Consider the following 16,838-nt stretch of genomic DNA (forward strand, 5'->3'; position numbering starts at 1 on the left):
CAACATAGTACTGGACGTCCTAGCAACAGCAGATAACAAAAAGAAATAAAAGGTATTCAAATTGGCAAAGAAGAAGTCAAACTCCCTCTTTTCGCAGACGACATGATACTTTATGTGGAAAACCCAAAAGACTCCACCCCCAAATTACTAGAACTCATACAACAATTCAGTAATGTGGCAGGATACAAAATCAATGCACAGAAATCGGTTGCTTTCTTATACACTAACAATGCAACTGTAGAAAGAGAAATTAGAGAAACAATTCCATTTACAATAACACCAAAAACCATAAGATACCTCAGAATAAACCTAACCAAAGAGGTAAAGGATCTATACTCTAGGAACTACAGAACACTCAGGAAAGAAATTGAAGAAGACACAAAAAGATGGAAAAATATTCCATGCTCATGGATCGGAAGAATAAACATTGTTAAAATGTCTATGCTGCCCAGAGCAATCTATACCTTCAATGCCATCCCGATCAAAATTCCAATGACATTTTTCAAAGTGCTGGAACAAACAATCCTAAAATTTGTATGGAATCAGAAAAGACCCCGAATCGCCAAGGAAGTTTTGAAAAAGAAAAACAAAGCTGGGGGCATCACGATGCCCGATTTCAAGCTATATTACAAAGCAGTGATCACCAAGACAGCATGGCACTGGCACAAAAACAGACATATAAACCAATGGAACAGAATAGAGAACCCAGATATGGACCCTCAACTCTATGGTCAAATAATCTTTGACAAAGCAGGAAAGAATATGCAATGGAAAAAAGACAGTTTCTTCAATAAATGGTGCTGGGAAAATTGGACAGCTATATACAGAAGAATAAAACTCGACCATTCTCTAACACCATACACAAAGATAAACTCAAAATGGATGAAAGACCACAATGTAAGACAGGAATCCATCAAAATCCTAGAGGAGAACATAGGCAGTAACTTCTTCAACATCGGCTGCAACAACTTCTTTCAAGATACATCTCCAAAAGCTAGTGAAACAAAAGCAAAAATGAACTTTTGGGACTTCATCAAGATAAAAAGCTTCTGCAGAGCAAAGGAAACAGTCAACAAAACAAAGAGGCAACCCATGGAATGGGAGAAGATATTTGCAAATGACACTACAGATAAAGGGCTGGTATCCAAGATCTATAAAGAACTTCTCAAACTCAACACCCAAAAAACAATGAATCAAGTCAAAAAATGGGCAGAAGACATGAAAAGACACTTCTCTGAAGAAGACATACAAATGACTAACAGACACTTGAAAAAAATGTTCATCATTATTAGCCATCAGGGAAATTCAAATCAAAACCACATTGAGATACCATGTTACACCAGTTGGAATGGCAAAAATGGACAGGGAAAGAAACAACAAATGTTAGAGAGGTTGTGGAGAAAGGGGAACCCTTTTACACTGTTGGTGGGAATACAAGTTGGTACAGCCACTTTGGAAAACAGTGTGAAGGTGCCTCAAAAAATTAAAAAGAGAGCTACCCTATGACCCAGCAATTGCACTCCTGGGTATTTACCCCCAAAAAACAGATGTAGTGAAAAGAAGGGCCATATGCACCCCAATGTTCCTAGCAGCAATGTCCACAATAGCCAAACTGTGGAAAGAGCCGAGATGCCCTTCAACAGATGAATGGATAAAGAAGATGTGGTCCATATATACAATGGAATATTACTCAGCCATCAGAAAGGATGAATACCCAACTTTTACATCAACGTGGATGGGACTGGAGGAGATTATGCTAAGTGAAATAAGTCAAGCAGAGAAAGTCAATTATCATATGGTTTCACTTATTTGTGGAACATAAGGAATAGCATAGAGGACATTAGGAGAAGGAAGGGAAAAATGAAGGGGGGGGAATCGGAGGGAGAGATGAACCATGAAACAAACTGAGCGTTTTAGAGGGGAGGGGGGTGGGGGGATTGGTTAGCCCAGTGATGGGTATTAAGGAGGGCATGGACTGCGTGGAGCACTGCGTGTTATACGAAAACAATGAATCGTGGATCACCACTTCAAAAACTAATGTGTATTGTATGGTGACTAACATAACATAATAAAATAAAATTTAAAAAAAAATTTAAAAAATCCCGTTTTCACCACAGTTTTCTTATGCCACCACTTCTGACATTCTTAGAGATTCACTTCCCTCAAATTCTGTCCCCTGTTTGCCTGGGCTCTGGGGCCCTGCATTTGGGGAATAAATATAATGGCTTCTTATGACCTTCTTGAAGCTTCTGCACTTCCACATCCTCTTCTGCTTCTACTTCTAGCAGCATCCGAATGAGGTCCGGGGTGGGTAACAGCCCTTGCAGCTGTTGCTTATGCCCCTTGTGAGATGCAAAGCTCACAGGAGCCACTCAGGGCTCAGAGTTGCTTGCAGAAGTTTGCAGAGCAATCTGGTGGGGGCAGCAACGTTTGCAAGCACCAGGGATCCGTGCCAAGGGAGATAGAAAAGCAAATCCCTAAGCCTTCCCATGATGGCATACAGTGTTGGTTCCAAACACGGCGACCAAGCTTTAACTGTTGAGGAGGGATTCCCAAGAAATATTTCTTACCAGTTCAAAGTGCAGTTAGGAAACAGAAACTTACCCGTTTGGCTCTTTTATGGTTAATTTTTTTTTATTTTTATTTATTTATTTATTTATTTATTTATTTATTTATTTATTTATTTATTTATTATTATGTTATGTTAATCACCATACATTACATCATTAGTTTTTGATGTAGTGTTCCATGATTCATTGTTTGCGTATAACACCCAGTGCTCCATGCAGTATGTGCCCTCTTTAATACCCATCACCAGGCTAACCCATCTCCCCACCCCCCTCCCCTCTAGAACCCTCAGTTTGTTTTTCAGCGTCCATAGTCTCTCATGGTTCATCTCCCCCTCCGATTTCCCCCCCTTCATTCTTCCCCTCCTGCTATCTTCTCCTTCTCCTTCTCCTTCTCTTTCTCCTCCTTCTCCTTCTCCTTCTCCTTCTTCTTCTTCTTCTTCTTCAACATATAATGTATTATTTGTTTCAGAGGTACAGGTCTGTGATTCAACAGTCTTACACAATTCACAGCGCTCACCATAGCACATACCCTCCCCAATGTCTATCACCCAGCCACCCCATCCCTCCCACCCCCCACCACTCCAGCAACCCTCAGTTTGTTTCCTGAGATTAAGAATTCCTCATATCAGTGAGGTCATATGATACATGTCTTTCTCTGATTGACTTATTTCGCTCAGCATAATACCCTCCAGTTCCATCCATGTTGTTGCAAATGGCAAGATTTTGTTCCTTTTGATGGCTGCATAATATTCCATTGTATATATATACCACATCTTCTTTATCCATTCATCTATTGATGGACATCTTGGCTCTTTCTACAGTTTGGCTATTGTGGACATTGCTGCTATAAACATTGGGGTGCATGTACCCCTTCGGATCCTTACATTTGTATCTTTGGGGTAAATACCCAGTAGTGCAATTGCTGGGTTGTATGGTAGCTCTATTTTCAGCTTTTTGAGGAACCTCCATGCTGTTTTCCAGAGTGGCTGCACCAGCTTGCATTCCCACCAACAGTGTAGGAGAGTTCCCCTTTCTCCGTATCCCTGCCAACATCTGTCATTTCCTGACTTGTTCATTTTAGCCATTCTGACTGGTGTGAGATTGTATCTCATTGAGGTTTTGATTTGGATTTCCCTGATGCCGAGCGATGTTGAGCTCTTTTTCATGTGTCTGTTGGCCATTTGGATGTCTTCTTTGGAAAAATGTCTGTTCATGTCTTCTGCCCATTTCTTGATTGGATCATTTGTTCTTTGGGTGTTGAGTTTAAGAAGTTCTTTATAGATTTTGGATACTAGCCCTTTATCTGATATGTCATTTGCAAATATCTTCTCCCATTCTGTCGATTGTCTTTTGGTTTTGTTGACTGTTTCTTTTGCTGTGCAAAAGCTTTTTAACTTGATGAAGCCCCAATAGTTCATTTTTGCCCTTGCTTCCCTTGCCTTTGGTGATGTTTCTAGGAAGAAGTTGCTGCGGCTGAGGTTGAAGAGGTTGCTGCCTGTGTTCTCCTTTAGGATTTTGATGGACTCCTGTCTCACATTTAGGTCTTTCAACCATTTGGAGTCTATTTTTGTGTGTGGTGTAAGGAAATGGTCCAGTTTCATTTTTCTGCATGTGGCTGTCCAATTTTCCCAACACCATTTGTTGAAGAGACTGTCTTTTTTCCATTGGACATTCTTTCCTGCTTTGTCGAAGATTAGCTGACCATAGAGTTGAGGGTCCATTTCTGGGCTCTCTATTCTGTTCCATTGATCTATGTGTCTGTTTTTGTGCCAGGACCATACTGTCTTGATGATTACAGCTTTGTAATAGAGTTTGAAGTCTGGAATTGTGATGCCGCCAGCTTTGCTTTTCTTTTTCAACAATCCTCAGGCTATTCGGGGTCTTTTCTGGTTCCATACAAATTTTAGGATTATTTGTTCCATTTCTTTGAAAAAAGTGGATGGTATTTTGATAGGGATTGCATTGAATGTGTGGATTGGTCTAGGTAGCATTGACATCTTCACAATATTTGTTCTTCCAATCCATGAGCATGGAACGTTTTTCCATTTCTTTGTGTCTTCCTCAATTTCTTTCATGAGTATTTTATAGTTTTCTGAGTACACATTCTTTGCCTCTTTGGTTAGATTTGTTCCTAGGTATCTTATGGTTTTGGGTGCAATTGTAAATGGGATCAACTCCTTCATTTCTCTTTCTTCTGTCTTGTTGTTGGTGTATAGGAATGCCACTGATTTCTGTGCATTGATTTTATATCCTGCCACTTTACTGAATTCCTGTATGAGTTCTAGCAGTTTTGGGGTGGAGTCATTTGGGTTTTCCACATAAAATTTCATATCATCTGCAAAGAGTGAGAGTTTGACTTCTTCCTTGCCGATTTGGATGCCTTTTATTTCTTTTTGTTGTCTGATTGCTGTGGCTAGGACTTCTAATACTATGTTGAATAGCAGTGGTGATAGTGGACATCCCTGCCGTGTGCCTGACCTTAGGGGGAAAACTCTCAGTTTTTCCCCATTGAGAATGATATTTGCTGTGGGTTTTTCATAGATGGCTTTTGTGATATTGAGGTATGTACCCTCTATGCCTATACTCTGAAGAGTTTTGATCAAGAAAGGGTGCTGTACTTTGTCAAATGCTTTTTCTGCATCTATTGAGAGGATCATATAGTTCTTGTTCTTTCTTTTATTAATGTATTGTATCACATTGATTGATTTGTGGATGTTGAACCAACCTTGCAGCCCAGGGATAAATCCCACTTGGTCGTGGTGAGTAATCCTTTTAATGTACTGTTGGATCCTATTGGCTAGTATTTTGGTGAGAATTTTTGCATCCATATTCATCAAGAATATTGGTCTATAATTCTCCTTTTTGATGGGGTCTTTGTCTGGTTTTGGGATCAAGGTAATGGTGGCCTCATAAAACGAGTTTGGAAGTTTTCCTTCCATTTCTATTTTTGGGAACAGTTTCAGAAGAATAGGTATTAATTCTTCTTGAAATGTTTGGTAGAATTCCCCTGGGAAGCCATCTGGCCCTGGGCTCTTGTTTGTTGGGAGATTTTTGATTACTGCTTCAATTTCCTTAATGGTTATGGGTATGTTCAGGTTTTTTATTTCTTCCTGGTTCAGTTTTGGTAGTTGATACATCTCTAAGAATGCATCCATTTCTTCCAGATTATCTAATTTGCTGGGGAGCCAAAGGCAGACGCTTAACCGACTGAGCCACCCAGGCACCCTATATATTATTTTCCCCTGGCCCTGGAGTTTTACAGTCCTGTGTGCTCTATAAACTTGGTGTTCCCCTGTTGTTTCAGCTGGTCTTCTGGGAGGACGCTGCTGCACTGATTCTCAGCTGTCCTTGCAAGGGGGGGGGGGGAGTTACACTGCCCCTTGCCAGGGGGCCATGCTCAGTGTAAACTACTCTATGTGACCTTTTTCCCCTGCAGGCCTTCCACCTCTCTAGAGGATGAAAACAAAAATGGCTGCACTATAATCTCGATCCCCAGAGCTGAGATACTGCAGTCCCCTCTCTTCAGCAAACCCTCAGGTACAAGCCGTCTTCACTTTTGTGTGCCAAACTCTGCAGTCTCCTGCAGTGCACCCGGCACCAATCCTCCTGGGGGAATGGAGGGAGGGTCCCTGCGTTTTTGTCCTTTGCAGTATGCCCACACTGTGAGTGGTTGCCTGGTCACACGAGCTCCCATGCTGCCCCTCCCAGGGGAAGGTGGAGGTCCTCTGCTCTTCTATCTTTTGCAAGGCCCTGCAAGAGAGCTATCACTTCATCATGCTGTGGTTTGTGGTTTATGGCAAACTGAGCTGAGAGCCTCATCCAGACTCACTCACCCTAACTGGTTTCCTCATGCCAATGCTTGGGAACTCTGCCAGCTGAGGCATCCCCATTCTTTCTGTGACCCCAGTGATCCTGGCACCACACTGTCCCATGAAGGATTCTGCCTGGCTTCACCACCTGAGCACCTTTCAGGAAGGGACATCTCTCACTGGAGCATATTTCTAAAGGTTCTGATTTTGCACTCTGGGGCTATATCACTTTCCGGTAGCCAGCTTATAGAGGCTTCCTCCCCTCCACCAATTATCTTCTGATATATCGCCTCAGATTCATGTCTCCACACTTCCTACCTTGCAAATAGTGGTTGCTTTTCTATTTGTAGAATTCCAGCAATTCTTTTCTTACATCTCAGGATGAATTCATAGGTGTTCAGAATGATTTGATAGTTATCTATCTAAATTCAGGGAACCAGATGAAACGAGGTCCCCTACTCTTCTGCCATCTTGCCTCCCTTCAGAATTTTCTAGAATTTCCTGTTGTTGGACTGTGTGATGGTTAATTTTATATGTCTGCTTGGCTGGAGTCTGGTGATCAGTTGTGTGGTCAAACACAAGTCTAGATGCTTCTGTGAAGGTATTTTAAAGATGTGATTAACATTGAGATCAGTGGACTTTGAGAGAAGCTGATGACCCTCCATAATGTGGGTAGGTATCATTTAATCAGTTGAAGGCCTTATGAACAAAAACTGAGGTTTCCCAAGGAAAAAGGAATTCTGCTTCCAGATTGGAACATAGAAATCTAGAAATCCTGCCTGAGATTCAAACCTTCGGGCTCAAGATGGCAGCATCAACTCTTTTTTTTTTTTTTTAATTAACATATAATGTATTATTTGTTTCAGGGGTACAGGTCTGTGATTCACCAGTCTTACACAATTCACAGCGCTCACCATAGTACATACCCTCCCCAGTGTCCATCACCCAGCCACCCCATCCCTCCCACCCCTCTCCACTCCAGCCACCCTCAGTTTGTTTCCTGAGATTAAGAGTCTCTTATGGTTTGTCTCCCTCTCTGGTTTTGTCTTGTTTCATTTTTCCCTCCATTCCCCTATGACCCTCTGTCTTGTTTCTCAAATTCCTCATATCAGTGAGATCATATGATACTTGTCTTTCTCTTATTGACTTATTTCACTTAGCATAATACCCTCTAGTTCCATCCACGTCATTGCAAATGGCAAGATTACATTTTTTGATGGCTACATAATATTCCATTGTACATATATACCACATCTTCTTTATCCATTCATCTGTTGATGGACATCTAGGCTCTTTCCATAGTTTGGCTATTGTGGACATTGCTGCTATAAACATTGGGGTGCATGTGCCCCTTCAGATCACTACATCTGTATCTTTGGGATAAATACCCAGTAATGCAATTGCTGGGTCATAGGGTAGCTCTATTTTCAACTTTTTGAGGAGCCTCCATGCTGTTTTCCAGAGTGGCTGTACCACCTTGCATTCCCACCAACTGTGTAAGAGGGTTCCCCTTTCTCCACATCTTCATTGGCAACATCAACTCTTAGCTGGGTCCCCAGCCTGTTGGCTTGGCCTACAGATCTTGGACTTGGCAGCTCCCACAGTCAGGAGAACCAATTCCTTGGGATTCTTCTCCTGTTGCTTTTGCTTCTCTGGAGAACCTTAATATAGAATTCTTTGAGTATTTACTCTTTTGTGTCCTTTATGTTTGGCTTCTTTTCCTCAGCACAAAGTCTTTGAGATTCATTCATACTGTTGAGGGTCCTAGTAGTTCCTGCCTTCATCATATACACATATCTGTCTGTCCATGGATGTCTGAACTCTGTCCAGCATTCAGCAATTGTGAACAAAGCAGCTGTGAACATTTATGTATGCGTCCGTCTATGGATATATGCTTTTATTTCTCTTGGACAATCACCATGTGGTCTGGTGATCCCACTTCTGGGTATATAACCATAGAAAATCAAAACCAAAATTCTTTGATATATAATCAAAGAATATCAAAAAGATAATCTGCACCTCCATGTCCATTGCAGGATTGCTCACAATAGCCAAGACATGGAAACAATCTAAGTGTCCATCAATGGATGAATGGATAAAGAACATGTCACACACACACACACACACACACACACACACAGGAATATTATTTAGCTATGAGAAAGAAGAAAATCCTATCATTTGTAACAATATGGGTGGACCTTGAGGGCATTAAGTGAAATAAGTCTGACAGAGAAAGACAAATGCTGTATAATATCACTTACATGGGAAATCTAAAAAAGTGAAACGTGTAGAAACGAAATAGGATGGCCATTGCCAGGAGTGGGGGTAGTGGGGGAGATGATGAGACATTGACCAAAGGGTACAAACTTGCAGTTAGAAGAGTGAGTTCTGGGGATCTAATGCACAACAGCATGATTATAGTTAACAATACTGTATTATATACTTGAAAGTTGCAAAGATACTAGATCTTAAAGGTTCTCATCAGAAAAAAATCTAGCAATTATGTGACATGATAGAGGTGTTAGCTAATGCTCTGGTGACCATCAGATTGCAATATATAAATATATCAAATCAACACATTGTACACCTTAAGCTTAAGAAGATATGGAAATATTTCCATTCTAGTTGGCAAGTGGTCATGACTCCAAGCCAACTGTATATCTAGACTTTACCATAAGATATCCCATGATCCAGCTGCTGATGGGTTAGTGGCTGGCACCAGAGGTGGCCCCTGGATCTTGTCTGAGGTTCACAGCCAGCATTGATTCTGATTGATCAGTGCCCTGCTTAGACCAGGTATCTTATACTTTGGATATCACCTTGTAGGAGTGCTGACAATACCGACTCCATCTCTGGTCCTCCATCTTGCTCCTGCCTGTGCATTGACCTTCCTGGGGACTATGTGTTTCAGGCCCCATGGAGGTTAATGTATGCTCTGACCAGGAAGTGGGAAGGCTTGTTCTGATCTTCCCTAAAGTGATGCACAGAAGGCCTCATTTTAGGCAACCATTAGAGGTTCTCTGGTGCACAGACAACCCCACTGTAGGTAACTACCCTACGACCTCACCACCATGCCCTTTGCTCCATAAAAGCTTGGGATTGAGTCTGGACTGGGTGGAGAGTAGCTGTGGAGAGTGGCTGTGTACCCCGTGGATAGTCACCTGCCCAATCCCCCTGTCAGTAAGTTACCCTGAACACAATTCTGTGTAAGTGCTATGGAGAAGCTTGCTTTGTTTTTCTGTCTTAAAGTGCCTTCTTAATAGCATAGAGGACCATAGGGGAAGAGAGGGAAAACTTGAGTGGGAAGAAATCAGAGAGGGAGACAAACCAAATGAGACTCTTGACTCAGGGAAACAAACTGAGGGTTGCGGAAAGGGAGGTAGGTGGGGGGATGGGATAACTTGGTGATAGGCAATAAGGAAGGCATATGATGTGATGAGCACTGGGTGTTATATGCAATTAATGAATAGTTGAACACTACGTTAAAACTGATGATGTACTATATGTTGGCTAACTGAGCACAATAAAAAAATAAATAAAAATGTCCCTTCTTGGTCTGGAGGATACATTACTGACTCTCCCCCACTTTCTAACACACCTGTTTATAAAAATGTTAACATAGTGGGCCCTTGGTTGGGGTCTGGGAGCTTGGACCCTGCTGTGAGGATTCTTGTGCACCAGGTTTGCTGGGGAGGGTATTTAGCAGAGGCGGGGTGAAGGAAGCCGGGTGGGACAGAGAAAAAGAACTAAGCAAGGAGGTGCTCTCAGCTGGAATCTAACCTCAGCCTGATCCCATGGGGAACTGGGAACCTAAATACCACCATGAGTTTATCTCACTGTGGGTCTGGCCTTTTGCAGCTCTGTGACCGTGGGTTACTAGCTGGGTTAGGTCTGAGGGTTTGTGCAGGCACTGGGGAAGGGGAAGCTGTGAGCTGTTAGGCAATGCTCACAGCAGCTGGGGGATGGGTGCTACACCTGCTAAAGGGTGGCTGTAGGGCATCAACGGCATCCACTATGGGGGCTTCAGTTGGTATAAGATGACTATGGTTTGGGGGGAAGGGGAGAAATGAGGCCAGCAGGGGAGACCAGTGTAAGACTAGGCAGGGTCTTGAGTGCCATATTAACAAGCTTGGAGTCCATCCTGAGGATAATAGGGAGCCATGGGAGGTTTTAGAGTATAGGAGGGACATGGTCAAGGTGGGTAGGGCTGTCCTAGAGTAGCCCTGTCACATTCAGTGTGGGGAAGAGTGACACCTCTGGAGCTCCTCCAGGCTGATTTCTTCAATCTTAAGTGTCCCTTATTTTAGCCTTTGCTGGGAAAGACATAAAAGGTTAGGCTTACCAAACCATGTGGCTAGAAACTGCATTTCCTCTACTCCATCCTTCCTCTTCTCCCTCTAAGCCTGTCCTCTGACTGGCAGGATCTCTGAAGTGCAGATTTTATAGCCTTGGTTAACTGTTTGGGGTTTAATAAAGGGTAACAGTCATCTTGTGATCCTCCATCCCTGACCAGGACCCCAGACCCATGTATAGGTAGAATTACAAGGTTCCCCCAATACTTTCCTGCCAAGTTGTCCACATCCAAATCCCTGGAACCTGTGACTATGTGACCTTACATGGCAAAAGGGGCTTTGCAGATGTGATTAAGGCTCTTGAGATAAGGAAACTCTGGATTATTTGAGTGGGCCTAATGTAATCACAAGGGCCCTTTTAAGAGGGAGGGAGGAGGGCCAGAGAGAGAATGAGAGAGGGAGATTGAAGGAGAGAGGGAGGGAGATTGGAAGATGCTACACTGCTGGCTATGAAGACAGAGGAAGGGGCCTTCAGAAGCTGGAAAGGACAAGGAATGGATTTCCCCTGGAGCCTCCAGAAGGAATGCAGCTCTGTTGATGTCTTGATTTCAGTCCCTTAAGACTCACTTGGGACTCTGACCTCTAGATCTGTAACGTAATGAATTTGTGTCATTTTAAGTGGCTGTTTGTGGTGCTCTGTTATGGTGGGGGCAGGAAAGTCACATGTCCTCATGTGTCCACTTCCTCCCGTGTCCATCCCCATTCTGAATGTCAGCTATTCCTTCTGTCTCAGACTCCCCACTCACCAGATATTTCCCCACTTCTGCTTGCCCTGCTTCCTAAACTTCTCTCTGTCTTCACAGCCCCTGCCCTAGACCAGACTACCATGCTTTTCTCTCCCCCAGATGCAGCCCCAGCCTTCTCCATGGTTCCTGCCCGGTCCAGCGTGCAGCAGTTGTAAAACCCAGCCTGCCCCTCACTCCCTTGCTGAAATCCCTTCTGGTGCCCTGAAGATCAAGTCCAAACTCATCCACATTAGAAGGTTCTGCATGAAATGATCTTTGCTGGCTTTTCCAGTTCAGTCATCGCTGGTACCAGGTCTTCTATGAGTAGCCATGACAGCTTAGCATAGCAAAAGAATAATGTAATAACAGTGAATATTAGAGAGCATTTAATCTGTGTCAGGCAGGATTTTGTGATTTTATTATATTAAACTTCAATCCCTGTGAAGCTGGTGTTGTCTTCATTTTGCTGATGGGGAAAATGGATTCTAGGTATACCAGTTGTCTCTTGCTGCATACCCTACTACTCCAAAACTGGACAGCTTTAGACAACCAGGTTTTATTTTCCTTATGGTCTCTGAGGGTCAGGAATCTGGAGGTGGCTCAGCTGGGTGGTTCTGGATCAGGGCCCCCCACGAGGTCACAGTCAAGCCGTTGGCCACAGACCTCAGTTCCTCCTCATGTGGGCTTCTCCACAGCGCTGCAGAGTGACCTCACAACATGGTGATGGTTTTTCCCCGGTGAAGGATCCCAGAAGGGGAGGGCAAGCAGGAAGCCACAGTGACACTCTGAACCTCAGATGTTCAGATGGCACAGTGTCACATCCTCCTTTTCCTGTTCACCAAGTCCAGCACACTTTCAAGGAGAGCAGGATTAAGCCCCTCCTCTTGAAGGGAAGAGTATCAAAGAATTTGTGCATGAAGTTAAAACCACTGCATTTGTTTGTCTGCCTCTAGTGTCCACACCTTGGATGCACTGAACAAGGAGTATAGAAGAAAGTGCGAATCCCAGAAGTTGCTCCCAGTTGGCAATATTACCCCACATTATGGAATCCCCTCCACAGCTACCCTTTGGGACATGACCTACTGTCACCCTCATTCTCCAGATGAAGAAACTGAGAACCAGAGAGGCAAGTCACTTCCAAGGTCACTTTGAGAATATCTTGCAAAATCAGGATTTGATCCTAGGTCTGATTCTAGCTCCTGTGGCCATAATACCCAATACTTGGAGTTTTTCCTGCATGCCAGGTTCAGTTCTAGGCACGTCATGTGTGCCCACTCCTCAGAGGCTCACACCAGTGCCATGAAGTAGACCTGTTATTATTGGGTCTATTTTACAAATGGGAATGTTGAGGCACAGAAAGATTAGAACTTGCCCAGGACCACACATGACTAGGAAGCAGAGGAGATGGGATTTGAACCCCTGGTGATCTGGTTCTACAGTCTGTGTATACTACAGTGCTTCTCCTAACAACACAGCTTTTGTTTATCCTCTTTCTTGGTGGAATTTGCTATGTTTTTGTGCTGGCTCTTTTTTTTTTTTTTAATTTTTTTATTGTTACGTTAATCCCCATACATTACATCATTAGTTTTAGATACAGTGTTCCATGATTCATTGTTTGTGCATAACACCCAGTGCTCCATGCAGAACGTGCCCTCCTCAATACCCATCACCAGGCTAACCCGTCCTCTCACCCCCCTCTCCTCTAGAACCCTCAGTTTGTTTTTCAGAGTCCATCGTCTCTCATGGTTCTTCTCCCCCTCCGATTTCCCCCCCTTCATTCTTCCCCTCCTGCTATCTTCTTCTTCTTTTTTTCTTTCTTAACATATATTGCATTATTTGTTTCAGAGGTACAGATCTGAGATTCAACAGTCTTGCACAATTCACAGCACTTACCAGAGCACATACCCTCCCCAGTGTCCATCACCCAGTCACCCCATCCCTTCCACCCCACCCCCCACTCCAGCAACCCTCAGTTTGTTTCCTGAGATTAAGAATTCCTCATATCAGTGAGGTCATATGATACATGTCTTTCTCTGTTTGACTTATTTCGCTCAGCATAATACCCTCCAGTTCCATCCACGTCATTTGTGCTGGCTCTTAACTACAACCTCACTGGGTAGAGTCCCTTGATGCACACACGGGGGACCATTGATGGATCTTCTTCAGTGATCATAACTGCAAGGTGGGTATTTTGCTTTGCACAGAGCAAAAGGGAGAATGCAGAAACATGTGGGGGCTTTTCTTCCCAAGAACTTGGGGCTGGCCTTTGTGCCTCATTTTTAACTTGTGGCAGATGCTTTTGGTGCCTACTCACACCTGTGACCCTCAATCCCTTGGGTCACACTAGGCCAACTATCAGCTGCTGCATTTTGTTATCAATGGGGTTACACTCTGGTTATGCACATTCTCTCTGCTAGGAGGCCAGGCCCAAGGTGTTGTGGGTTGATGTGAGCCTCAATGCATGACCGGCAGTAGCTGGTTGATAGATACCCCAGCTCCGTCGCCCCTCTGTTGGGGTAACTGAAGACTACTCTGGGCTGCCTTTCAGAGGTCCCCAGTGAGATTGAGCTCTAATGCAACTTTCTAGATGGCATGGCCACCTGGGACCCTTTCCCATCCCAATCTCACTGCCCACCCCCCCCCAGCTGGAGTTTTCTGGGGTCATCTCCCTGATAAACTAATTTCACTAGAATCCTGGTCTCAGCATCTGCTTCTGGGGACCCTGGCCAAGACATTACCAGACCTCCATGTGTGTGAGATTGTGTGTGCAGGTGTGTTAGGGCTGGGAATGTGGTAGAGTGCTGCTGTGCAGGGGTCAGATGTAGGAGAGATGGAGGCATATGGGATGGTTCAAGTGCTAGACCTTGGAGCCAGAGGGTCCTGCATTCAAATCTTGACTCCAAGTAATCTTGGACAAGTCCTATCCCCTCTCCATGCTTCAGTTTCATTTTTAATTTAATTTAATTTAATTTAATAATTTAATTTAATTTAATTTAATTTTTGTAAAATAGGTGGGGGTCAGAATCCTTGCTTGATGATATTGATGTGATGTGATGAAATTAAATTTTGTTGGCAATGTGTCTAGCATGGCACCTGGTCCATGATGGCTGTGGTGGTTATTTGTGTGGGACATTCTGGGAAGATAACTTTGGGTCTGGGATTTGCTTCACTGGGGACAAGTGGTTGTAGTATATTTATAGTTGGGGGCAATGAAAGAAGGTTGAGAGGTAGCTGTTGGTGGGGAAAGAAAAACAAGTGTGGAGGAAGACGAGCAATTGGAGAAAGGGAGAACACAGTGACACATTAGCCAGACCAACTTCTCTTCATTCTGGCAGAGAGAAAATTAGGGGTTTGCCATGCTGTCCTCATTCAGTGGCAGGCAATTCAGCAAAAAGGGCCGTCTTGCTCTGGTGGCATTGAGCAATTCTGGCTCCACCCCTCCCCTCTTCCCACACATTCTGTTTACTGAAAACCCCAAGACTGAAGAAGAGGTTCCCTCTTCGAATGAGAGAAACACGGCACCATGTGGAACTTCAGCTTTCTCCTCTTCTGGGGTGAGTGTGGGATGAATGGTGATGGGAGTGTTGGGGGAAGCCTGCACTGGATGTAGACTGTAGGGAAAAGGGAAGGACATGAAGTATCCAGCCAGAGGCCCCAATTCTAGGTTGGATACTGCCAATACCTTCATTGGGGGACCTTTGGCAAAAATCACTGAGCATAGGGAATTCCATCTGTCAGGGCCGACTTTCTTTATAGTTATTCATTTGACCTGTAGTTCCTGAGCAACTATTATGTGCCAGATGCTGTTGTAGGCACTGAGGGGAGAGCAGTGGTAAACAAGCAATTCCTGCTGTCTGCTGTCATGAGGCTGACATCCTCGTGGGAGGGACAGGTAGAAAAGAAGCCACTGGCCATAACAGCAACCACCCACCTAGCACTGTTTTAAGTTCCTCAGATAACTTCACAAAACTCTTCCAGATACTGGGTCACTAATAGCCCCATTTTACAAAGGAGGAAACTGAGGCAAAAGATATTAGATGACTTGCCCAAGACTACTTAGCTAACTGGGGGTAGGGCGGGCAGTCTGACTCCAGAGTCTGTATGCTTTATTGCTTATCACTATGCCATGCTGTCCCAAATAATAACTACACAAAAGCATCTCAGGCAGTGATAGTGCCGCAAAAGAAGAGAGTAACTAGGGGTTATGTTGAAGGGGGAAGTCAGGGAAGACCTCTTGGAGGGGGTGACATTTGTGCTGAGGCCTGAGCCGTGAGATGGAGCCTTCCTGTCTGTTCTCTTATTTCCCTTTCTTCAGGCGTCAGTTTTGTACTGGTCTTGTTTATGGTCTATGTTGTGGTTTTCTTCCTGTCTTTCAAGTTTTTTTTTTAATTTAATTTAATTTAATTATATTATGTCAGTCACCATACAATACATCATTAGTTTTTGATGTAGTGATCCACGATTCATTGTTTTCGTATAACACCCTGTGCTCCATGCAGTATGTGCCCTCCTTAATACCCATCACCGGGCTAACCCATCCCCACACCCCCTTCCCCTCTAAAATCCTCAGTTTGTTTCTCAGAGTCCATAGTCTCTCATGGTTGTCTCCTCCTCCGATTCCCCCCCCCTTCATTTTTCCCTTCCTTCTCCTAATGTCCTCCATGCTATTCCTTATGTTCCACAAATAAGTGAAACCATATGATAATTGTCTTTCTCTGCTTGACTTATTTCACTTAGCATAATCTCTTCCAGTCCCATCCATGTTGATGTAAAAGTTGTCTTTCAAGTTTTAGTCACTGGTTCAAATCTATGAATGAGAGAGATGAGCACTGGGTGTTATACACAACTAATGAATCATTGAACACCACATCAAAAACTAATGATGTACTATATGTTGGCTAACTGAACATAATAAAAAAAAAGCCAATAAATCTCTGAATGAGGGACAATATTTTGAGCAACAAGTGTGGGCTTCCTAGGCTGTGGTCCAGTGCATCTATTTGTGGAAGAGAAAACTTAGACCCAAAGAGATTAAATAACTTTTCCAAGGCCATGCAGTCAGTAATTAGTGAAGCCAGATTTTTAAACCCAAACATTTTGACTCCAGAGTTGGTATGCTTAAAAACAGTGTTCTGTTGCCTCTAAAATAATTAACGAGCAGAATTTTATTTGATGATAATGAATGGGAATGTCAGGGGTTTGGGTCTGTGGGATTTGTTGACTGGCAGGCTTAATTAGAAGGAGCAGGTAACTCGTGGACCACAAATGCAGGAATGCCAAGTTGTTGTTTTGGGGTGTCAGGGCTGGTATTAGCTATTATTGCTGCTTATTCTGCCCTGAGGTTTTTTAGCAGAGTAGTGATGATGACATTGATGGTGG

General features: G+C 43.6%; 1 protein-coding gene across 1 annotated transcript in view; it reads left to right on the forward strand.

The window, feature by feature from the left end:
• The first annotated feature begins 14,925 nt into the window (after nt 1–14,925).
• ADGRE1 (adhesion G protein-coupled receptor E1) overlaps nt 14,926–16,838 on the forward strand; it is a 59,448-nt gene continuing 57,535 nt past the window's right edge. Inside the window, exon 1 of the mRNA XM_032394680.1 lies at nt 14,926–15,013. Coding sequence (XP_032250571.1) covers nt 14,983–15,013 — 31 coding nt within the window. The 5' untranslated portion in view covers nt 14,926–14,982. The remainder of the gene's footprint in view (nt 15,014–16,838) is intronic.

The sequence above is a fragment of the Phoca vitulina genome, unplaced genomic scaffold (genome assembly GCF_004348235.1).
Source record: "Phoca vitulina isolate PV1807 unplaced genomic scaffold, GSC_HSeal_1.0 scaffold81, whole genome shotgun sequence".
Taxonomy (NCBI): Eukaryota; Metazoa; Chordata; class Mammalia; order Carnivora; family Phocidae; genus Phoca; species Phoca vitulina.